This window comes from Styela clava, chromosome 15 (genome assembly GCF_964204865.1).
Source record: "Styela clava chromosome 15, kaStyClav1.hap1.2, whole genome shotgun sequence".
In the NCBI taxonomy this organism is placed as follows: Eukaryota; Metazoa; Chordata; class Ascidiacea; order Stolidobranchia; family Styelidae; genus Styela; species Styela clava.
In genome coordinates this window covers 11,133,707-11,159,367 of record NC_135264.1, presented here as the reverse complement: position 1 = coordinate 11,159,367, position 25,661 = coordinate 11,133,707, and the positions used below count along the sequence as shown (strand labels likewise).

Below are 25,661 nucleotides of genomic sequence, written 5' to 3'. Positions count from 1 at the left end.
TTGTGCAACAGGAATCGCGAGGGACTTGGTCGGGTCTTCAATCAGCGACACCTATAGTGTAGTTACTGGTTTAGTGTAAAAAGTAACTGCATTCGCTACACACATAGGCTATGCATTAGTCATGATAGTGAACAGATTTTGACTATAACCCAAATATTTTTGGGAACTTGAGAGCGAGCGCAACTTTGCTAACATATATAATAGAATTAGTAAGAGACAAATCGAGAGAAATTTACAGCAAAAGCAATTTGGAAAAATTATGTAAATAATAATTAGATAGAGGGAAGATAATACACTTTAGAAAAACTTGTAACAAACTTGTTATACGAGTGGTAAATTGGAATGGTAAATTGTCTTAAGGGCATTATTATTGGATTTACGTTGTAAAACAATATTGTGTTTTGTGTTTTGATATGCTGTGCTGTATATTGCATTTACGAATGCTGTCTTGTTGGAAATCTATAAAAGCGAACACTAAATATTACATTCTTGTCGTTACGCCTCCGGCACTGAATACACTAAATTTAAATTCTGTTACGCTGACATTTTATCCTCTTTCCAATCTTTAGTTCACATAGACAAAATTTTGGCGAATACAGATAAACATCTCATTAAAAGCAATACAGATACCTGTAATGTAAGCATTTGCATTATTCCTTTCAAGTATGGCTAAGAAGTCATTAATAAAAAAAAATAAAAAATATCACATCCATCAGTCAATCACAGGTTTATTTTAAAATTTATGACAATAAAAAAGGCTCAGATTCATCTATTTAACTACATCCCTAGACATTCGTAAAATATTTGATGAGGGTATGTAGCATCACGATTACTTAGTTGAGGATTTGACTTATGTAGAAAAACTAATATTACATGTTATCAACCTAAAGGTTTTGATAATATAACATATGTGAAATTGAGTCATTGAGTATGTATAATGCGCAAAATTAAACTCGTTAGTGTAATTAATTCGTTCATTACTCCAGACTAAAGGTCTACATGAAAAAATAAATTATATAAATAGTCAAGACGATGGAGCAAATACCGATAATCTAAATGTAAGCGAAATTCAAGACAAATATGAAAATAATTCCACCAGATATCATATGAAGATATGTTTTCATATAACAGTGTTCTCATGAATTAAATAAAATACAACATTTTGACTTAATGTCGGCTTCTGGCGTATTCGAAAAATAATAATAATAACCATACCCTTCTAGTGACTGTCTCCAGGTTCAATTACTAAAAATTTAAATTCAATTGGTCTCGCACTTAGAGAGAAACCGATTTTTTACAACATCATAAAGATCCCTAGGCCTATTTGGTTTCTATAATTAGGAAGGCCACAAGGTTGAATTCATTGGAAACAACCCGCTTATTGAAGGGATATCTGGGAATCAAATAATGTTTACAAGGGGATGCTGGTGTGTTTACTCTTTTATAGGCACAAACAAATATTTTACTCATGGAGAGCTTCGAATAAGGACGTTACCAGATAACATAAAAAATGCCTCGAATTACAAGATAAGACTGTTGTGTGAAATTATAACTGTGTAAATAAATAATATGCTGAAATTTTATTTTATTTTATTGCGTGTAACTTAATATATAAAACAAACAATATAAATGACACATAAGCACAGAAATAAGACGCTGAATAAGAAAAGTATTGCACGGAAAGTAATAAAAGTTAAAATGACTAACATAACAAATTACAGAAGAGTTAAAAGGCATCGTGAAACAGTTACAGTCAGTTTTCTCCAGCTATTTTTATCTGATAAGAAAGATTTCAGACTGATCATTTGCATACAACGATAAACTATTATAGTATAGGCCTCTTATTAAACATGATTAAAAAAAGTCGTTACGAATTTTCGTGAAAAAATTATACCAGGGTTTATGGCAGAACCACTCCTTCGCGTCAACCATTTTTAATATCAACTCCATACTTGACTATGGCATAATTGATAGCAAAAGTATATGAAGAAAAAAGTTACAACTATTGTATTATATTAGTTAATGTTTTGCTTTTTTATGTTACAGTGTCTCATTGATATTCACAATGCGTTTTAAGAAATTTCATAGAGTAAAATGAAATCAAATCACTTCTTCAAATAAATTTAAACTTTTTTCTCTTTTTTAATTTTCCATCCATAATTTTTAAGGTATAATCAGAAACAGAAAAATCTTGCTCTTTGATTGTTCTTCCTTTCGAAAGATATCTCTGCACGAGGACATTCTTAGACCAAGTACTTTGACGAGACCATAAAAATGAAGAACTCTCTTCGCACAGCTTCATCTCAATTTGGGAGATTGTATCAGGAAGTTGTCGCGGATCCGTCATGTCACATCCACTGAACAAGGAGACATGAAAAGATTCGTTAGAAATGGGGATGGGATATGTCTCCAGTCGTCTTTTGAATGCCCCTACCATAAAAACAGTGAGTTTGATTTTCAGGGAAATAACACAAGAGATATATTGTCGATCAAGCGCAATGTACAATGCAAAAAATGATTAGAATTGTCAGATGCTATGTCGCGACGAATAGGAATATTGCATACGAGTATATACGAATATTGCATTTTAATCAGCTTCAAGATAATAATAAAATCTTTTCAAATTTCCTAAAATTTTATTTTTACCTTTTGCAATTTCTACTGATGACATTACTGATTTCATACCTGTGCCTTTGCTGAAGAAAGCTTTTCAAATCTTTAACTGATATCACAATGGGTGGTTGAACTTCTTCAAAAATTTTCAAATTTTGTAAAATGTTACGAACAAGATTATTGTTATTTAATATTGTTTTTATGTCATCCACCAATGTTTTTATTGTTGGAGGTGTTGCAAAATATAACGAAGTTGTGGTTTTCCCAACTTCTTTCTTTATATCATAAGTCCGTCTCAGTATTGATGTCGCAATGGCTGATGCATTGTGAGCTCGCCTCACACCTTCGCAAAATTCGTTTCGTCCTAATCCTTCTTTACACAAATAGTCGAAGAAATCCTGAAACAGGAAAAAATACTTACATTTCAATATATATATTTATTGGTATTGACATAAGAAACAGAAAAATGCTCGTATTCTACTTTGCGCTGTATACAAATTTGGATTTTTTTTTTAAACACGAACTAGTAGAAATTGAGCAAAAATTACGATCGATGGCCATACAGATTATCATTATTTTGTTACAGCACTGACCAAACTATTAGTGCTAGCTCTTGAATTTAACTCAACTGTCTTTGAGGGGGAAAAGAATCCATACACCAACCACATCCTCATCAAAATTGTAAATAAGGTTTTATAAAATCTGCTGTGAACTGCCTTCAGTAAATTTGTTAGATTAATAGACATTAGAGACTTACCTCTTCGTCAAATCTCCAATGAAGAGCAATATAATCCCGTGGAAGTGCTTGTTTACGAAATTCATCTGCCCATACTTGTACTGGCTCGGGTGGTTGTAAATATTTGAGAATGTCTCCGTGTATTATTGATGCTTTCTGTTGGTTAATATTTTGTAAATCTTTTACTTTCGTTGTTGTTAATGCATCTGTGAAATGAGAAAACAAAAGGGTATTGAATTTTAAACTCCGAATATTAGTCCAAGTGAACTGTGACTTCATAAACTGGGGATTACCTCACTCGCCTCCGAGGTAAGGATGCCAAGTATGAGTACTTACAAGTATTCGATTCTTATCCGATTCCTAAATTTTCGATTCCGATTCTCGATTGCGAATCTCGATTCCTCGACATATTACCGAAAAAACATACCCACCCAAGCAATACCATATGAAATCAAGCAAGACAGCGATGTTCAAATTCTGGACGGACAAGAAGGCCGAAACTAAATAGTATGGATATACAATCTGTCACAGGAGACAAAATCGCACAAAAAAAAGCGAATGCCTCAGAACCCACAGACATTTTTAAAATGAATAAACGTTAAAGCCTTCTAGCGAAATATATATATATATAGTGAAGTTTGCGGCGTCGTAGCAACTCATCATAGCAGTGGAGCAGTTTATACATATATGTGAAGGAATTGCCCCAAAACGTTACACATTGTTTGCAATCCAAGTTTCAAACTCGAGATTCTAGTCGATTCCGCGAAGAATAGATTCTGTAATCGAATCCGGACTCGATTCCGCCATCCCTACTCCGAGGTAGGTCATATCGCGGCGATATTTCTTCTAAACGTAGTAACTACATACCAATATTGAACCCTTTGCCTGGGGCTTGTTTGGAGCAATGCTTGATTCGGAAATATAATATTATAACAAACAAAAAAACGACAAGCGTGTTATTATGACTGAAAAATCATTATTTTTACAATTCATCGTAATGAAGTTACTTCGATTAGACTCGCAAGAACACCACACTGTTGATATTTTTGATAAGAAAAACTTACCTTGATATGGAAAATCGATGTGAAATTCTCTGAACGGGAACCAATATAAAGCACATTTATCATTAGTTTTGTAAGCTGTCGGTACGTCCTCCAGTTCAACTTGTTTATCTGCTGGACTGAAGTTTGGATACAGAGGAACTGATACCGGGTGATCTGATTGAAAAAAAAAATGGAAACGTTATTCCAATTCTGGTATGCCTTTGATAATAATCGCGTATACTTAATACACGATATATTCATCAGTTTTTATCTTGTTTACTAAAATAACATATCAAGTGTACGTCGATATATCATTATCAATTTACAGCAGTTCTTGAATTCCCACATTAGATGAGAACTTTTATGACAAATTTTTCTAATAAAACAAGCCCCATAATTGTCCCTTATTTTTGTAATGTTTCATATTCCTTCAAATTGTCAATTGCAGAGATTACGTGAATAATTCAGTAATTAATTAAGTCTCATGATAATTAGTCATCTTCACGGAATAGGTTATCCGTGTTAAGCAAGCGCTGGCGTTTCACAGAGTCGCCCGTCGGGCACATTGGTAACACCTTTCTAGGATGGGCGTATCTCTGAGTTTATAAGAAAACATATTTTCCAAAATTAAATTACATGTGATAGGCTTGCACGTAATTGACAAAAATCAATTCCGTAATTACGGCCAAATCGATTACGTAATGACCCCGTAATTGCGATATTTTTTTCACACATTTAAACCTAGCATACCAACCAATTTAATCCACTTCTATTCCGAATGGGACATCGAAGTTTGGTTTTCATATTCCCGGCAGTACCACACGCCGGAGACAGATGTTAAAGACAAATATCAAGGAGTGAATTCAAAATAATTTTATTCTGATTTTTATCTTTTGTATTAGCTTTGATTTTCCTTTATCAACTTTATCACCAAATTTTATGCGATCAATTTTATCATTACCAACACTGGTAATATATTTAAGAAACGATAGTTCACTTTTTTAAAATCGTATTGACGTATTAATACGACTTTCATATTGAATAAAAATTCCGGGTTGCTAATTTATTAATCAACTACAAGCGTATTCTCTCGTTTGATTATACTTTCGCTTGCCTCGCGACGAAGACTTGTTATTTCACCGTTTTTTACAATATCCGACTTTACTACTTAGTTAGCATTTTATAATAATTATTGATGCCGACTTATTGACGATATTCCGAATTCCATGCTTCATTTTACATTAAATCATTTCGCGGCCTAAATGTTATAACATTATTTACGATAAATTTAGATCAAATATTAATTATTTGCGCATTATTTAAAATACCGTACTTATATGACATGCCTTCTCCGAAAATACAAAGTTATATCGCAAAACAATGCATTTTGTGACATTTATTTTGCACTCATGAAAATATTAATTTATTTTTCTAACTCAAGTCGACAATCCTATTTGCCAAGATTGACACAAGTTTGGTCGAGTGCCGGTGGTATTCAGGTCGACGATAAATCAAAATAAGTTGCCGCATTTGGTAAAGACAGGTAATCATATTTGGCCGACATATTGCGATTTGCGAGGCATTGTGAAAAACATATTGAGCAATGCCAAGTCCGGACAGATATATAACGATAAAACCGGTAACAGAACATCAAGATTTTGTAATAGAAAATGGATTTCGCGCAGAATAAACACGGGAAATCCCGTCGTAATGTTGTTTCTCTGCCGTCTCAATCGCTTTACCGATGCCGAAAGGACTAAGTTGCGTTGGTTCATTACGCAATTTCTCTTCCGTCTCTTGCTGTTTGATAAGCGCGACATTAATTATCACGACATTTACAAATAGACCATGTTTTATAAGTTGATCTCTTACATTCTTCACTCATTTCACCCGAAGAAGTTGAAACCAGGTGTGTTGGCGTCCATCGGTCTCGACACAATTCTATTCCTTATTTACGGTTAATATGTACATTGGCCATCTTAGTTAAGTTGATAATAGGTTAGTAAATGACGCGTTATGCCCTCCCCATCTGCCTAACAAGAGAGAGAAAAACGGCTGCGAATACCGGAACTCTAACTTCTTTTACTTAAACTTTAATTTTTTACAATCGACGGAATTGACTGCTCTGAAGAGAGCTCGTTTCAATCGCGAAAGCGCTCGACCAATAATTACGACTTTACGTAATTCGTGACTTCGCTTGCGTAATTCGAAATAATTCCGTAATTCCGTAAATTTGTAAATTACGTGCAAGCCTACATGTGAACAATTTTGTATAACACATTTTACACGCGGTCATTTCAGCTGAGTGGGCTTATTCGTGTCTTGGAGTTGATATTATTACTTTTTACATATTAACCGAATTTATTCGTCCGGGTTTTGATCTCTCATAAGTGAATCCGCTCACAACACTGCTGATTTACGGCTTGTTGCAACGCTAATATCTAAAGCGTTATCATAATAGCCCCATTAAGCTACCATGAGGTTGTAATTTGACCCAAGTGTCGGCTTACCGGTATCAAAGCCTCTACTAATTTGACTATGAGCTTCAAACGACTTTGACTGCCTTATCATTTGCCCCTGTCGGCTAATCAGATTGTGATTACGCAGGATTTCAAAACATATAAATTGGTCTTCTGAGTCAAAGACTTACTTCCCATATGTACTCAAATATCATCATCGTAAAATGATCACTCATTTACCTGGATTTAGTATCCTGTACATCCATTGAGAATCAGACGGGCTATGTGGCCACCAACGTTGCGAAAGTAGATCCACTGTGTAAGTAAAACATAGAAATTATGCCAATGCCAAATATTTCTCTGCCCTTTCAAGAAATATTATATTTTTCGATTATTGACGTGTTTCGTATCTCAATAAGAGGAAGGTTATTGAATTTTGTAATTTGACGTCATAATTAGGTTTGAAGATACAATGGAAAGTCACTGCGAGTGACTAGGTTCATCTACTCTACAGGTTAATTATAAAATATAAGCTGCCATAAAAAGTAATTTATACTGGTAACTAAACATCATATGATTTCAAAATATCGTCCACTTTCACAGACACGTAACTCAAAAACAATCGAAAATAATTTGCTGTTTGGGAAGCTATCATAAAATAAAGTGCAAATACTGAGAGTCGTTCAAGTTCCGCTACAATTTCAAGTTTTCAATGAAGTCAGTTCTCAATATATCTTAACCTGGTTTGCGTCATTTTTTTCAAGTTTGTTCAAGTTATTTTTTACCTTTTTTGCCGGTAAGGACCACAAAACTATATGTGGTATCGATAATCCTCTTTGCAATTTAAAAAATATAAAGACTTTAATGAATACCCGTGTATTAAAGAATCAATGGTGGTATTCATTGCGAAATGTAGATCAAAACCAATCATTTATCCGTATCCGTTAGATGCTATAGTTGAGGACCTCTTTATAGGCGCATATTCTAGTTTACGTTTACTTTTGGTGTTGTTCAGACCACGGTTTAGTTCCGTACTATATAATTAAACTATTGATACGACGGACAGTTATTACTCATTTAGTATTGGAAGTAATTAACCGTCACAATTCCTACAATTCGACTGTGGTATTTTCAGTAAGTGATTTCTTTCACAATGGAATGTTACTTTTTCAAAGACCTTCTTCTGGAAAATAACATCATTCACCACTAAAATTATCCTAATATTTGCAGTTTGTTCGTTTCTTTGTGAACACTTTGTCTTAGCGTGTAAGCCTGACTTAAAATTTCTGCTTAAAATTATGAGTTACATATAAGCATTAGAGACGGCACCTCTAAAACCTTGTATGAAGGAAAGGCATAAATCATTTCAACAATTTTATTTGTGACATTTTGAAATGAAATATGTGCTTTCATTTTCACTTTTTCATATTTCCTACCGTCTGTTGTTTGTTTGTTCCTTCTGACATAACGCTCAAGCTCATCTAGGGCGTGCTTATTTACACCTTTCACATAGTTTGCTGCTGATAATCCTGTTTCCATTTCAATGAGAACTAACTTTTGAGCGGCTGCCAGCTGTAAAGTGAGGTTATGGTAAGTGTTTTAGGTGTAAATTCCTAATTCTTGCTTTGAACAGTTTCAAAAATTAATAATAACAGTAATTTGGGTGATTTAGCTGATGCATTAACATGATAATAAAAATGAGGATGACGAAATAGCATTTTATGTGAAAGATCTGGCATCCTTTCAATTTTTGATCAAAATAATGTAATATAAATTCATATTAAAAGGTAAAATCTAACCATGACTTTTGTTCCTTTTGTGGTAAAAACAGCATCGAATTTTGAATTGCACAATTTGACAGCTTTTTTGAGTGGTATAACAGATATAAATTGCCGTAGTTTTTGAACATTTATTCTGTACTTTGGTTGAACGATATTTCGGAACGTTACACCCAACATTGCGTGCTCGTAAAAGTGTGGTAGAACAAGAGTCCTGTAACAGTAACAATTTTATTGGTAGCAAAAAAAAACAAAAAATATCAATATTTTTAAGTTGCTAGAAAAACAAATTAACTTTTTCCTCTCAAATAAAGTGCGGGATTTGAGCTAAAGAAATAAACTGGTAAAAAAGTTTTCTCTGTTAGTTTACTCTACTTTAAATCCTAAACAAAATCCTTGAAAGCATTGCGGTTTTGTAATAACCATACAAACATACAATTTGTATCGTTAGCAAAGTTAATACTGACAGCAAATACCCCGGGGTATGGCTTATGGTTACAAATTTAATATCAGAAGAAGTAAATCAACAGGTTTAACATGTATATTAGATTTTGTGGTTGTTTTAAATTAAATTTGAGCGATCTGTAACAACTGGATTGGGCTTTATAAGCAGTATAACATTCTTATTTCACTTTCTGAACTGTGATTCATCGCCATATATGGAATAGATTTGGATATTTATGACGTTAGCTATGATTGCGTATTTCATCACATTATTTGTGTTAGCATTTTTGCAATGACTGTGACCACTTCGCGAGGTAACTTATGGAGGTAACTAATTTTGTTCACTTAATTTACATCAAGTTGTGTAACGGGACTGAAATCTATGGGCAGGGGGTTTATTCACTTGGCTACAACAGACAGTCCTCGAACTCGTAATGGAACTAAAATAAGGAAAATCGGAATAAAAGCATGGCCTAACCCTTACCTGGTACACATACTACGGGAGTACCCAATTTTCCTTGGTTTCGTTTTAACGCTCGTGTCAGCCGATATTTAGTAACAGTCAATTAAGTTAGATTGTGATCACTCGTTAGTTTTAGTTTAGGACTGGCGATATTTCACCAAGCAAGCATGCTGCTAAAATATATACCTTAAGAAGCGCGCAACTCACGGTCGGTAATTAAGTATAATTTCTGCCTTCCGACGAAATACGTAATCAAAAGAATTTTATAATTTGGACACAGTCGTCATTTACGTTTTTGTCCATGTTCATGTACTCAGAAAATATATCATCCTCAATCAAAATTCTTTTCAGAGTTATTTTATTTAACAAGACATTTTTGCACGTGTAACTTGATATAAAAAGTGAAAAATTGTGGGAATATTTATTGGTAATGGCGAGTACAGGGGGGTTTTAGGATTAGGAATTGCACTATGGCACATTGGCGGTTGCATTAGTCGGTAAATTGTGCCGATAAATAACATCTCTAAACCAAGAGAAGTACCTCGGCGAAAGTGACATGGCCAAACAGTACAATTTCAGAGCGGACGTTTATCATACACGTTTTAAATTAGTCGGAAATGAAGACAATCTTATGTTAAATTTAGAAGCTCATAAACAAGCAAGCTGACCGACTAAGGTTTTGTTTATTTGCACCTAAATATCAGCAACTTTGTTAACAAGAATAAAGTATACGAATAACGTTTAGAAACAATGCCTCTACTTGCTACAGATATTATTTGAATAAATCAATCTTCAGAGCGACCCTATTTCGTTTGTTTTCGTAATTTATTCTTTGACAATTTATAACTGTCCGTACCTTTTCTATTTTTGTATCAGATCTATTCTGAAAACAGACAAACAAATAACATTACCTTACCTGTTTAGTAGCAATGCAACCAAAATACTTTGTTGCAGTCCAATGATTTGATTATTAGGTCCATTCTGTAGTGTAGGAATAAGAAACAGATTCGGATTCATAACATATTTCGGAATGGTCCCATCATTCCATTTTATTTTTTTATCCGCGCATTTTGTTCCAGGTGCTTCTATCTCTAAATCATTTTCTGCGACCTTTACGTTTAAATGTTTGAAGTCTTGTTGACGATTTGTAGTCTCTGTTTCGCTTTCATCCTTGAAATTCATTTGTGGTGGAATCCCAATGTCAAAGTATTGTGAGGAAAGGTCTTTTCGACCACGTACAGTTATGTTTACATGCATAACATATCTCATCACTAATACAACAACAAAGGCAAATATCGTTTTCCTGCCAACGAAAAATCGTGACATCCTGACCCCAACTTCGAACAACAGACTGTAAACAGTAACCTCTGTACAACCTGAACTCTAAAGGCTTAGCTACCTTTCCCTTCCATTTACTGTAATGATCCGGTTCTGTTTCCCAAACTGGCCTTTTAAAATCACTTTTTCCCTCGGGCGAACTTGTCGGCGCGCGCCGTCTCGTAATCAACTTAAATTAAAGCCACAAAATGTGATGGGTTATGTGTAGAGATGGCGGAATCGAGTCCGGATTCGATTACAGAATCGATTCTTCGCGGAATCGAGTAGAATCGATTCCGATGCACTGGAATCGATTCTCGAGATTGAAACTTGGGTTGCAAACAATGTGTAACGTTTTGTGGCAATTTCTTCACATATATATATATGTATAAACTGCTTCACTGCTATGTTGAGTTGCTACGACACCGCAAACTTCACTATATATAATATATATATTATAAATATCGCTAGTAGGCTTTAACGTTTATTTATTTTAAAAATCTCTGTGGGTTCTGAGGGATTCGTTTTTTTTTGTGCGGTTTTGTCTCCTGTGGCAGATTGGATACCCATACTACATAGTTTCGGCCTTCTTGTCCGTCCAGAATTCGAACATCGCTGTCTTGCTTGATTTCATATGGTATTGCTTGGGTGCTGGGTATATTTTTTCGGTAATATGTCGAGGAATCGAGATTCGGAATCGAGAATCGGAATCGAAAATTTAGGAATCGGATAAGAATCGAATACTTGTAAGTACTCATACTTGGCATCCTTAGACTTATGTGACGATAATTTTAGAGTCATATTGAACGGCCACGGTACAAGGTTATTGCTAATCTAGATTTAATCACATTAGAAATGTATAAACAATAAATAAAGATTATTATATGGTCCGAGAATTTTTTCTTTCCATGATGTCATGACTAATGAAATAAATATAAAAATTGATTAGATTTAAGTGGTATTTAATGAAGACGGAATGATTTTAATAAATGATGTTATAAATATGCTGTTCATGCACGAACCGAACACTAACCAAGCTATGAAAACTTGGTAATGGAACCATGAAAAACTCATTCCGGAGCTATGGAGCGATGATTTGAAAATACTTTATCATATGGTGCATTGATATTTGTAATTTCTAACAGATTAGTGAATGCTATTTAAAGTGAGGGTTTAACTTCAGCGCATACCCCATTGGAAGATACGTGTAATCAAATAATAATTAGCCTAATAAGAAGGGTGAAATGCATAATCAGTTCAGTTATTTTCTTCTCAAAATTGTATCAAAAAATAAATAGTATTTCAAAAACGTAAAAATTAACAAAAACATAATTAGATAAGTAGTAGCGAGTCTTAGATGTGTGCGCTTACACTAATTCCCTAATCTGCTAATCCTCTTTTAGGCGACTTTCTAAGCCTGTTACCATGTCATCTAATAAAAGTAATTGAGCAATAGCATATGTGTACCGGTAATATACATTGCTGTACTTGACATCTAATTTACGACGAAATAAATACTCTTGTAGCTTTTTCCTAAATTGCAATATAGAGCACCTATATGCGTTCTACGACCTAGGGAAACAACGATAATAAAGAGATAATAGATTAGAAGAAGACTACGCGTGCATTGTAACACACAATACAAAGCATGTAGTAATTATTGTCCCATGGAAGTCATATCGGCGAAAGCATATATCCCCTGCTACTTTACATAAACACCGATATGTAGCTCAAAGCATGTCAGATTTTCAATATTCCTTATCATAAATAGTTTGCCCACGTTACTAATAGGAAGAATATATATGAAACAAATATATTTCATGAATATGAAAGCCAAGATACCTAACTCTCCAATACTATCATATGGGCAACGGTGACACACTTCCGGTATATTACAACTTTTTGTGAAATCTATTGCAACTATATACTGTTGCGCCCATAGTCGGAGAAAATCTCCATTTGACTCCAATCAATCCAAAAACCCGGATCTGACTCCGGTTTTATAAAAGATTTCAAATTTTCGACCCCGAAAACACATTCCTGGGCTATTTCAACTCATGAACTTGAGTATATTTTGAAGAGCTGTTTCCTACAACATGCGCTCTCCCACCAAACGGTATTTTAATTTTCTAACCCTAAGTGCAATAGGATTTAGAAGTCCTATAAGAATAACTATATGAACTATTATGATATTTTACAATTATAGTATTAATATTTTTATTGTAAGTAAAATAGAATGAAATTATAAAGCATTCAATATAACAATCTCAATCAACGGAAATATCATATGCTACGTTTACAGCCGATAATCTGGTTGGCGATTGGCTTGCATCATAAATAATATTATCAACTATTTCTCGTTCAGAATTTTCGATTTTATCCTCAAATTTATTCCGAAATTTAAAACTTTTAATAACTTCATAATTGCTGGTTCCTATAGTTTCATAAATCGCAGGCGCTTCATCTGCTATTGTATATGTATCTTCGCCCTGGTTGTCTTGATCGCTATTTTCTTCCGCATCCGGGTCGACCTTTGACCTATGGATTTTTCTGTAATACGATAAGTCTAAATTTTAAGTTTCTTTTTTGTGTTGATAATATGAAAATTGAATTATTTGTAAATGAGGTGGCATTATTTTGATATATCACGACGTATAGTCTTTGTAAATTTTGACTTATACTAAAATGACAAAAGTTACTACGTAGGACTGGTGAACAGTACAGCCGGCCAGTAATAAGAAGAGCATTCAAATTAGAATAAAAAAGTATTCTGATATCTGGCATTTCAATGAATATGTGAACAAGAAAGACCATGTGTTTGGCGTAAGTATATATATTACTAATATCCTAACTCAGAAGGCGAACGATAATTATCTATCCCTTAGTATGAATGTTTCATAAACGAATCATAACAATATTTTTGTTATTCAAAGTCAATTACCTTTTTATCATTATCCCCAGCAGAACAATTACTAAAATTAATAATGCTGCAGATAATGGAATGGTTGTTGAATAAAGTATTCGATTCCTTGAGGTATTCGTTCGTGATGAGATTTCTGTCGTTGTTGAAGTGGTGGGAAGAGTCTTGTTTTTGCCCGGTATTGGAAAACCGGTTTCTAGATTCAAAAACAAAACGTGAAGTTTTTGAAAATGAAAAACAATTTTATCAAATGCTCAAATATCCAATCCCCAAAAAAAGGCCTTGAAGAATTTATACATATATATATATTTTGAGTTTTTTGCAAAAACGTAATAAAGTATATAATTTAAGCATTATATAACGCAATAATAAATCTAATTCTAGTTTTCGAAGTAACTTTCGCTTTACCTATACTTTTTCCAGAAATTCCACCGTAGTTTTCTGAACAATCCAAATAACTGTATATAAAATGTACGTTCTGCTGTTTTATTTCAGCTACAGCCCATAAGTTAGCCGTAAATAGTATAGAATAGGTAGGTTCCTTCCAAGCCTTAACGGAACAGTGTTTGTATTCCTTTGAATCTGATAATGATTGGCATTTCTGGTTGTCACTGAGGCGAAAGATTAAACAATTTTTCTTTCGCGGTTGACACATATTCATTCCTGTAAATATCAAATTTCCATTGTTATATTCACAAAATAAATATATGTATATTTTTAATTGTCTAACGAGATATGCATATATTCAATAAATGTGACTTTTTAATTGCATCAAACACAGCATAGGCTCATAGACAAATTTATTCAATTTCATATAAAACGTACTAAGTCATTTTAGTATCACAAGTCAGGTACCACACCCCACCAAAGACGTACAAAATTGGGTATGGCGTGGACTATGTCAAGAAAAACGGCACATTATTGGCTGACCGTTTGCATTTTCAGCTATTGATACTAGAAAAGACTATTCTCACCATTTATGAGCAGATTCGCTGAGCACTGGTTTTCGTCGGTTGTTAATTTAAGATTGAAAATGTGTATAAATATCAGATGTTCTTTAGAAGGTGGATGCATATCCCATTTGCATTGTAATGGATACGGATCTTTTTGTCTGTCATATTTAACTTCCCAAGATGTGAATCCCCTCAGATTTCGTTCCTTAGCAGGTTCACAATTAGAATTTGGACTCGCTGTGAGAGAAGTGCAATCTGTTTTAAAATAATATGTGGATGATAAATGTCCAAAAACTAAAACAGACCACAAAGAATCCAAAAGATTTAGAGCCGTGCAAAACCAATAGCAGTTAAGGTTTAGCGTATACTTGGGATTGTGAAGTTCATTCTGCAGTCAGTGTTTTAAAATCATCAAAATTCGTTAGCGTTTGTATGGCTCATATACAGTTAGGATATTTAAATTTTTTTGTTACGTTTTGCAATTTCATTTGAAACGGTACTTACATCCGTACGTGGCAAAATTTGTCATCAAGAATGCTACAAGCAAAACATCCAGGGCTGTACAGCGCTGCAACAACTGTGCTGACATTATGATTTTTATAGTTCTGAACTGTAAAAAACGATTGAGATATAGTATATATGGAATAAAACCCTTTGCTAAACGAATAGAAAGTGTATAAAACCCCTGCCCCCAGACACCCCGCCACACACACACACACAATCTCTACACGGATGACCGTTTTCGGACCTTTATCTCGAGAACTGCACAAGACGTGCACTGCATTTAAGATTTGAAGAAAAGAGTGCATTCTAACAAATTTAAAACACCCGACGAACTACCAAAAACGATGCTTCGGTGAATATAGCTTTGGATCGAAAGTAACACCACAGGAACTTCCGATGTCCTGCATTCCGGTTCACAGTCATTTCTGCATTCAATACAATGTCCACCTAAAACTCATATCAGTAGTGCCGAACAACATTTTCGTACATTTACAAAAGTGTCTGTAACAAATATGTCTTCTTTGATTACGTTCCTTGCCGTTGCTTTCTATGTTAAACACATCATGTTACTCTGACCATTTAACATATAAGTTATAACTGATAAATCATGCCGGTAGGAAACGCATGTTTCTATTCAGGTGTTCCTGAGCTGTGAATTCATTTAATGCCATTTTATGACGTAATTTTGCATGCAAAACACTGACGACATTTGCTAAGTTCACAAAATGATTCGTTACCTTTCTTCGAAAGTACACTTTCGATAGGTATTTGATCAACTTTGATATATATTTTTATCAATATTTACCGATCGATTAAAAATAGATTATATTTATAGATATCAATACGTCATTTTCGCAGTATCTTTTTAAGCAATATTCGTTTTATTGCGCGTTCAGTCACATACTGATGTCAAATTGGATATATTTGGAGTACTCTATCCATTATACCAAACACTGTCGTTCGTTTCCCCTTGGGATGACGCGCAAAAAACGGAAATGACGCATATACTTCTTGAAGTTAAATTTTACATGGAAATATGTTTGCGCTTTTCGTGAATAATGATGTAGTCATTCTGACAATTGACCTGACGGGCATCCAGAAGGAAAATTGATATGTATTCAAGAAAAATGAATGCGTTAGAATATGGTTTAATACCCCTTTCTTTGTGTAATTTAACTCACTTGCCTAACTAGCTCCGTCTCCATATCCATTTAGGCTATTTTCGTGTATAACGTTATCATTTTTAGATATTGCCGTTTGCATTTTGTTATTCCTTTCATCATTATTGTATCCAACTACCAAATGATGATTATAAGTACATTTAGGTTTCGAACTGTATAATATCCTCAACTCCGTGATATTTGCGTATATCTTCGCTAGTATAAGCTATGTTACACTGGGAGGCAATGCTAAACACACTGAACAGCGCAAAGATCAAATATCTGGCTATCAAGGCCTCGTCTGAGTGAACGTGTAAAATCCTTATAAACATTGTTTGAAGTAAAAGACACTAACCTCTGTTTTCCGTCTAAGACCAACTTTTACTTGTGGGTCTTTGAGAACGCGAAAAAAATTTCATACAGACTTGAAATATACATATTTTTTTCCAGATATATATAAGAAATAAGTGAATATTTAACATAAGCTGGAGTTAATTTGCAGAAATAATGACTCAAAATAAATTTGTTTGCTCAAACGAAAAACTGTATTCGAAACAGTCATAAACATAAACGTTTTCAAGAAAATTTGAATGAATAGAAGTATCGTATAATATTCGATAAATAAACATAGTTTATTTAAAACTATTATTATGAATAAATGTCCTTGTCATTTTCTGATTTAAAGTACAGCATAAATAACACGAAGCTTTCTTATATTTTGTTTTCGTTCCAATCTGCCAACCAAATTAATCTCTGAAAATATATCTATTCGCAAAAAGCAAGCTAATGATGCGCAATGTAAAAATAAGTGGTTCCGAATGTAAATGATATTAATTACCCTTTGACCTCTTGAGTAATATTTTATTCAAAGTAGGAATTTTATTTTTATTGATCGCTTCGTCTCATAGTGGCATAATCATTATTTGACTGTGGAGAGTTACCGGTTAGTGGTTGAATATCTATGTACCCATCTACTTCCGGTATTGGGGCCATAGGTCGCGTATCCGTTTTTTTCTTTCTTTCCTTTTTTTCTTCCGGTTGTTGTGGATATTGAACTAATTGTCGATGAGATAGATAACTTGCCATGTCTTCTCTGTTTAAATCAGTAGGAACTCGTATACTATCGTATGTGTTGGCGCGTTCCATAGGTTCAGATAATGGAGACTCATATACATTGTCGACACTCTGAATACGATCACGGCTCGGATGATTAGACCTGGAAATTGAAGGCATTATATTTTCGTTGGAATGCCAGCCTGTATGTGTGTGTGTGTTCAAAACGGTTACGTTTAGCTTACAAATTCTAGCTTGGTTTAAATTTATTGTGACCAAATATTCACCTCTATGTGGCCTGGACACATACGGGCACCAATAAACAACCAATCATATGTGACAAATTTTATGAGAATTCCCACGATTTCAAACTTTACTCATAAAATATTTTACAAGACATGTAAAATATTCAACTTTATGTAACCTGGTCATATACAGGCACCAGTATCCAACCAATCATATGTGACACATTTTATGTGAATCTCCAAGTTTTCAAATCCATTCAAAAAATGTTTCACCAGACATGTGAAATATTCAACTTTATGTAACATGGTCATATACAGGCACCAGTAACCAACCAACCATATGTGACAAATTTTATGTGAATCTCCAAGTTTTCGAATTCATTCAAAAATGTTTTACCAGACATGTGAAATATTCAACTTTATGTAACCTGGTCATATATAGGCACCAATAACTAATCAACCATATGTGAAAAATTTTATGTGAATCTCCAAGTTTTCAAATTCATTCGAAAATGTTTTACCAGACATGTAAAATATTGAACTTTGTGTAATCTGGTCACATGTAGGCACTATTAACCAACCAACCATATGTGGCAATTTTGTGTGAATCTCTACGATTTCAAATCCATTCGAAAATGTTTCACAAGACATGTGAAATATTCAACGTTATGTAACCTGGTCGCATATAGAAATAGTAACCAACCAACAACTTGTGACAAGTTTTATGTGAATCTCCACGATTTCAAATATACTCGAAATTGTTTTGAAAGGTATGTGAAATAAACAACGCAGCAAAAATTCAAGCATGTGTACCAGTAGGAGAAAACTAAAATTGAATGTTCAGTGATAAGATGTTTACTTTGTTTCATACTTCTACTAACAACTATCAACTTTACTATACTGTTCAGCTTTATCTTGCGTAATATGAATGTTGGTATGTGTATTTGAATATGTGTATATAAATCAAGTGTACTAACCTGTTTATTACAATAAACATTCCGATCATAGTTCCAGCAATTATAAATATCAATATTGCTAATGCAGATGGAATTATGATGTATGGTTTGGAGTCGAATGGTGGAGAACCAGTCGTCACAGCATCAATTAAATGGTCTGAAAATTTTATGGGGAATTTACGGTTTTTCATTTTATGGCAATCATACTGACCCCAAGTTGGAACCCCGTGTTATCGTCGTAGGCTAGGGTTCAACGTCAGCACTGTTTACCACCTCGTAGGAAAGTAGATGCTTAGTTTTTTCAAAGCAAATTGTTTCCTATTTTATCGCATCTACCATCTCCAAGTGTTGTGTTTAGGCTTTGTGCCCAATTCTTATTAAAGGCGAATAGGCTAAAGCTAGAGTCTCAATAGTTCTTACCTCTGCATTGCAATATTTCGTACGAGAGTGAAAAACGATTCTTTGACAGTTGAACACTTGATGATCTGAATCGTAGTTTTGGAGGAAGTTTAGTTTTGTCTATTTTATGATATGAACAAAATTTCAAAGCGTTTTTGACGTTTTCTGAGCATCTTGATATCGTTTGGTTTTCTCCGTAGGCTATACATTCATTTTTCCTCTCTCCCTTTATCTCGAATCCTGCGAGCAAACCGAAGAAAAGTGTAACCTTCAAAAGACACATCGCGTTACAAAGTAAGGTGACAGTGTGAACATAACCACGAAATAGAACTAGTCATATTGATATAAAGTCGGTTGAATATATGAATCCAGAATGAAAAATATGTTTTCATTTATATTTATTTCAAATATTTGCAATTTTGCTGATGTGATATTAAAGAATTGCTCCACCACTTGGGCCCAGCGACTAACAATATAGTCGACCAAGTGTTTAACAAGAGCTGAATGTTTGGGATGACGATACTAGCCTTGCTTGTATATTTGATTAATTTCATCTTGGTATTTATATTTTAGGACAAATTTCCCCCCTTATTATAGAAGTCAACCTGAAATCATGCATTAAAAATTGGTCAACTTTGTATTAAGTGTCCCTCAGAAAAAATGGATTATTGTTTCACTCACCATTTGGCATTGTAACAAAATTTAGAAACAGTACTGATAATAGATCGCCTAAAGACATTTCATGTATCTTTATTAAGAGAATATCATCTGTGCCGAAGTTTTGAAAAACCCATTCGCATCTTTGACTACTTGGAATCTCGAAAGGGTATCTCGGTGATGTAATGTTGCCTCGTGACGTAGTCAAGTATTTTGGTGATGTCATTCCTTCGCACGAGGTTGCATGTACTATGTCGATAGCTGTAAATTATATGTATTGGTATGATTATTTCGATAAAATGTTTAATAAATTGAAAATTAGCTTTTAGGTTTAGAATTTTGTGATTTGTACTAGGGCATTATTAAACTTGCTTTTACGATACAAAACTAAATGTTATTGAGTGACAATACCAGCAAAACCAGTAAAAATAAAAACTTACACTGCCTTACCATAGATGAAGAATATTGCCAATACTTGTATTTTGAATCCTCCTGTATCCCATGTTGACATATCGAACTTTGTGCTACTCTTATATTGTGTATTTTATTAGAATATTTCTGAGTGTCAAAAAAAAACAGTATTGAGATTTTTGTAAGACTTATACTTTGTATTGATGAAGGCCATATCTGCTACTTTTCCTTGAATGAAACGTGTGGTTCGTGTCTTTCAACAAGCGAATGACGGAATGCTTCACCTACCTCTCCACCTCAAACAATGGCGAGTAAACATTGCAAAATTTTAAGATTACAATAATCATAAGTTTAATGTTTGAAGGATTGTGTGCAAGACTGTTATCAGACGTTACCTTTATAGGGAGTTTCACCTAATTACTCGTCGGTTACCTCCGTTTCCACGCTCATGCAACTGAATCAATGAAATAACAAGCTATTCTCGATCTGGATCGAACGTTGTTCGGTCTGCTATGTATATGATTATTTCGTGTTATCGGAATCATGAGACAAATATGCTAATCCTATCCTTATCTTGGTTTCGCCATAGTCTGCCGAGGAATTAATCAGTGGGAGAGAGAGAGAGAGAGATTTTTAGGCAAGTACACTTCTAAATACAATGTCAAAATGCTCTGGTAGCTATTATGTCAGAATTTCCAAATCCTACAACATGAAAGGGGAAGTTTTTATATTTTGTCCTTAATCGCACCTTCCCTCTCTTTATCTTTCCACTTGTTTAATCTTTTGACTACGACTGCAAAGAAATCCTGTTAAAAAATACTCAATATTGCATCTTTTGATGTTCCAACTTTTCATGTTTCAATTTGTTCCATCATTTGCAATTGACTTAATCTTTTACCAAACTCTATTTCACTTCACATGTGTCAACTATGACAACACCTCTCACTATAAAATAATCTCAATGAGTCAAGAATACACGTCAGTGAATTTAACTTCTTTTATTTACAATATTCACAATATGATCACGATACAAATAGGAAAACGTAATACACACAAAACAGGTAGAGAAGTTGCCAAAAACTAATCACACTTACTGCTATTTACATCCAAGTCACAATGTACCTGTTCAATTCGACTTGATAATTTTGAAATATTTGAAAAAATCTTATCCAGAAAATGACTGCAATGGTGCCATAAAAATCTATAAAATTTTCCATCCAAATTGGAATATCGCTTCACTTTAATTATTAATATATCTGGAGTTGATAACTAAAAATAGATCTTGTTTATTATTCAACTAGGTGAAGGGAGTCAATTGGAGGGAAAATAAGGGTTATAAAAGTACGTGTTTGAGCTTTGACCAAGGGCAATTCAGGGAATATTACATTGATATACTATAAAAGGTTTTTAATCTTGATTTTCAGCGTTTGTAAAGCTGAGTGACACTGATTCAATGTTAGTGTCAAAATATCATGCAATTTGTTTATCTGGATTCATAAAATAAAATATTTTAGATAATACGTTATTTACCTCGTTTTATTTTTGGGGTCTAAAATGGTATTTTATCCATACCTATTTAGCCCTATAAACTTTCCCGTTTGTTGCTTGGTCCTTAAGCATCACAGTTAGTAAGCAGCAAGGTGGTTGGACCACGTGCCATTGAAATCATTGAATTAATATATGAAAACCACATGTGAAAGCAAAACGACACTCATACAACAACACTTATACTTATAAAATACTAAATGTTTGAATTAGTTGGTCAAAATATAAGATTCGTTCCAATATATGGAATATTCACCATGTAGCTTTCAATTTGCATTGTACCAGGGATTTACCAATATCTTTTATTCCGATTCTGTCACGTCTAGCACTTCTAAAAGTCTCAATGAATCAGATGTGCATATATAGTATTTCTTTTTGAAGCCATTCCTGATCGATCGATAGTAAGATTTTCTTCGTCATTCACATTATCTTGCCTTCTTAATTCTCGCTTTGGCAATTTTGGTGATTCGTTGTAATTTCTGGAGGATTCATCAGCAACTGTATAAACGGTTTCAGCTTCGTTTTCAGAATCATCGGACATTATACCGCCACCATAGGACGAGTGTACATTATTAGAAGTCGCCGTTAGAGGTCGCGTTTCTTCCCTAACGTCTGATGTTCGATATCGCCTTTCCCTGAAATGCACGATTAAATAGAACTATATACTTTAACCGAGATTGTTTTTTAGATCACTTGAATATATTTCACATGAAATTTTGTGAAGTATTATATTTGGCTTGTTTTAATTATCATAAGTCATGCGTCAACTATTCACGTGCAACAGTTTGTATGCTAATTAAATAATATTTCAAATTTATATGGAGGCTGAGCTTAAATCAAGCTAATTCAGTAATAATATACTGCAATATTTTACCCTTACTAGTGTGGATAATAATTGTCATTCAAGTTTATGTATAGAGAGTGGAAATAGCCTACTCAAATTAATACATTACAAAGGTGGAAAAGTTTTTTTTTATAATCAAGTTGGCTTTGTGCTCCTGTTTTGATCTTTTCCTCCAGCAAAATCTGCTTGGTCAATGAGGCAAGCTTGCGCTTCAACATAATAACAATGAAACAAATAAAAATGATATGAATACCACCATCGAAAAGACATCAGCGCTGAAATTAGTATTGCTAACGCAATGAGTACAGCAACTGGTACACTTATTGGTACTTTATTTGTTTTATGTCCGTAGTGAATCCATTTCTCTTCATCAATTCCTGTACCTGTATGTGAAAACGTTAATATTGGTATGTGAACAGTACATTCAATATATGATAAATTGGACACAAATGTACTTTATTCATTATTGGATGGGACATTTTTCTTATCATTAGATACCTGCTATGTGCTAATTTTCACTACTGTACATTGAATTGAACGTAAACATTTTAAATCAGTCGAATAGATTGATTGAGATCGAACAAACTACGAAATCCAAATTCGTACATGGTATAAGTAAGGGCAACGTTTTTCCAATCAAAATGCGGGGCCGACAATGAGGCAACGATTTTTGGGCATACAGTAGCTGCAATGACTGAATGAATGGCCTGGATTTCGGCCACACTGACGTATATATGAAATGTTATGTAAATGTCTAATATGTAAAAGTGCTTACCATTACAACTTTGTAAAAGTTGATAACTTATTTCAAATCCCCTGTGCATTCGATGAATAGTTGAATTGGCGGCGGAATGAAAAACAAATTTCATCGGCCACGTATCAGCACTGACCGAAAATACATCACAGTGTTCGTTTAATTTTCCAAAACATGATACTTCGTGATTAGAAGATGTGAATATTTGACAGTTCTGTGGCTCCTTGCACATTCTCGTACCTGTGGTATAAATTTCTTAGTTAAATATTTATCAAAATTACAGAAAATAAATGAATATGAATATATGTATATCAATATGAATAAACGAAACAAATATAAAGTGATCTCAAAGATTGAAATGATAGCAAAATGTCATTCTATTTCAATGTGCATAATTTATTCAAATTGAGGGTCTGAATATTCTAACTTGATTTATGCTCGGCAAAATTAATCTGAAAAATTAGCATAATAGACTTTTGCATGAAGTCGATTAACTAATTAGACGTTGTGCTAATGCATATGCATAAGACATTGACGTAGTCTGCCCTGATGACGCATCCATTTCCACCAGTAATTGGTTACCTAATATAATTTATAGAATTATCGTTCAAATGTTATTTACCTGTTGGCAATTGTATAGAATCTGCGCACGTAGAATATTCCTGTAAATCAAATTTCTCGTAGTCTATCATTAAAGACATATACATCATATTAGGTCTTCTAATTTCCAGTGTGCAGGTTTCATTTCTTCTATAACCTTCTGGGTCCCATACTCCAAAGGAACCGGTTTCAGAGAATCCATTGTTTTCAATGAAAGTGCTATATGAACAGAAGCCATGAGAAGACCGGACTGAAAAATTAAATTAAATTGTAAATTGACATCAGGAAATTGATTTTGGAGATTCCACGTTTTTTGGATGTAACATCAATGACAGTTAGGTTAGGACAAAATAATATTCGATTTTTGCTTGTAATCTTAATTGTGACGGGGTGTCTTTAGGCGTCTGAATGTGGGGTCATGATTTTGCTTTGAAAGGTAATGATATGATATAAATGGATAATAAAAAAGAACTCTAAACACCATGCAAATATCTCAATATGATGCATCTTATGAACGTTATGCAGAAGTGCTATGGAAACTGTATTTGTATGGCAAAAACACTAAAATAACCTTTCCCGTGAGGCTATTACAAAAGTGCAATCATGCGCACAAACATTTGCTCACATTGGAGCCTGAATTTTTCCATTCATGACGATACTGATTGGCTCACTTCGGTTTGACAATCAGCAATCTTACCTGGCCTTGGAGCTGAGACCTCAAACTTGGCAACAACTGTTAAGCCAACATTTCTACCACTGGGAATAGAAAAAGTTTCTCGATAATATAACAGAAAATTATATTTACCTTGATCAAAAATTGCAAGAAAAATCAACACAATCCTTAGATCCATAGCTTTTGAATTATCTCAAACCATTGGTAAATTTTCAGTTATCCGTTTTAATTTAGAGTATTATACAAATCTTTCCGTCCTTGTATACCACACTATTACGTCTAGCTTATGCTAAATAATCATTAGTCCTAGAACAATTCCGTTGAGAAAATGCGAAAATCTGAAAGAAAAAAAAGAGACTATATTGTCGACCTGATGTCTTTTCTAAATCTGTTTGAAGTGTTGATGCATCATCTTAAAGCGCATTTGTTATGACTTAAAGTAGAAGCAATCGATCTGCGGCACCTAGAATGTATTTTGTCTTCATTTTATCACGATGAAGCTTCATAATGTATTGATAGAAACACATTTTCTCTGTTGCAGCCAAGGCTGCCTTGCGATCGATCTGTTCTATGACATACACTGTATAAATTAGGCCGGTACTGAATAAGCATCATTTGCTCGTGCTTATTATCTGTCAAGATTATAATATAAATGTGGCAAAATCTTCACATTTTGAATAGGTTTCATCCAACTCATTGCCCCATATGTGATGTTGGATAAGGGCATTGAACCCTATCATGTTAACGCAGTTTGGTCCAACGTTCCAACAACTGGCGATAGATATTACCTTGTGTTAACATTTTATTTTCATATTTGCTTTCAAGATTTTCCTAAATGAATATAATTACCTAAAAAAAGTTGTTAAATTTCGTACACATAAAAAGATAGGTTTTAAAAATGGAAACTTCCTATAATTTGAGACGTTTGTATAAAATGTTGTCATTCGACCTACGCCGGCCTATCAGTAACAGTATATTACACGGCTGTGTGGAATGCTTATTCATTGAAAGTAATATCCAGGCCTGTAACAAGTAAAGAAATTAATCAATATTTGCCACTGATTGAAAATATAAATTTTTGATGTTTATCAGGCGCTCCCGAAGTATGTGCACCAAGATGGCGCACAACCTGAT

At 33.8% G+C, this 25,661-nt stretch overlaps 4 protein-coding genes across 9 annotated transcripts; all 4 read right to left on the bottom strand.

Annotated features, from left to right (window-relative positions):
• Positions 1 to 712: 712 nt before the first annotated feature.
• Positions 713 to 11,054, bottom strand: LOC120333804 (uncharacterized). The gene is made up of 8 exons (XM_039401181.2): positions 10,453 to 11,054; positions 8,651 to 8,843; positions 8,288 to 8,423; positions 7,092 to 7,166; positions 4,414 to 4,566; positions 3,371 to 3,555; positions 2,686 to 3,011; positions 713 to 2,357 (listed from the first exon to the last, which is right to left on the bottom strand). Exons 1-8 carry the CDS (start codon positions 10,860 to 10,862, stop codon positions 2,114 to 2,116), a joined length of 1,722 nt encoding a protein of 573 aa, XP_039257115.2. The 5' UTR covers positions 10,863 to 11,054; the 3' UTR covers positions 713 to 2,113.
• A 1,514-nt stretch (positions 11,055 to 12,568) lies between these two features.
• Positions 12,569 to 15,823, bottom strand: LOC120334538 (uncharacterized). Of its 5 annotated transcripts, none has more exons than XM_078120604.1 (6): positions 15,567 to 15,823; positions 15,231 to 15,336; positions 14,748 to 14,981; positions 14,182 to 14,436; positions 13,795 to 13,969; positions 12,569 to 13,391 (listed from the first exon to the last, which is right to left on the bottom strand). In XM_078120604.1, the coding sequence occupies exons 1-6, from the start codon at positions 15,651 to 15,653 to the stop codon at positions 13,121 to 13,123; spliced, it is 1,128 nt and encodes a 375-aa protein (XP_077976730.1). In that variant the 5' UTR covers positions 15,654 to 15,823; the 3' UTR covers positions 12,569 to 13,120. The 5 variants fall into 5 exon arrangements, with proteins under 5 accessions (XP_077976730.1, XP_077976731.1, XP_077976729.1 ...); XM_078120605.1 differs by having other exon boundaries at positions 12,573 to 13,403; positions 14,748 to 14,963; positions 15,567 to 15,822; XM_078120603.1 differs by having other exon boundaries at positions 12,580 to 13,403; positions 15,567 to 15,820.
• Positions 15,824 to 16,886: 1,063 nt separating this feature from the next.
• Positions 16,887 to 20,243, bottom strand: LOC120334540 (uncharacterized). Its single transcript, XM_039402048.2, has 5 exons — positions 20,151 to 20,243; positions 19,725 to 19,961; positions 19,065 to 19,283; positions 18,666 to 18,801; positions 16,887 to 17,606 (listed from the first exon to the last, which is right to left on the bottom strand). Exons 1-5 carry the CDS (start codon positions 20,209 to 20,211, stop codon positions 17,276 to 17,278), a joined length of 984 nt encoding a protein of 327 aa, XP_039257982.2. The 5' UTR covers positions 20,212 to 20,243; the 3' UTR covers positions 16,887 to 17,275.
• An 857-nt stretch (positions 20,244 to 21,100) lies between these two features.
• Positions 21,101 to 24,864, bottom strand: LOC120333829 (uncharacterized). 2 transcript variants are annotated; one of them, XM_039401212.2, is made up of 5 exons: positions 24,660 to 24,864; positions 23,877 to 24,104; positions 23,276 to 23,494; positions 22,754 to 22,883; positions 21,101 to 22,291 (listed from the first exon to the last, which is right to left on the bottom strand). In XM_039401212.2, the coding sequence occupies exons 1-5, from the start codon at positions 24,703 to 24,705 to the stop codon at positions 21,997 to 21,999; spliced, it is 918 nt and encodes a 305-aa protein (XP_039257146.2). In that variant the 5' UTR covers positions 24,706 to 24,864; the 3' UTR covers positions 21,101 to 21,996. The 2 variants fall into 2 exon arrangements, with proteins under 2 accessions (XP_039257146.2, XP_039257147.2); XM_039401213.2 differs by having other exon boundaries at positions 22,757 to 22,883.
• Between the last annotated feature and the right edge of the window lie 797 nt (positions 24,865 to 25,661).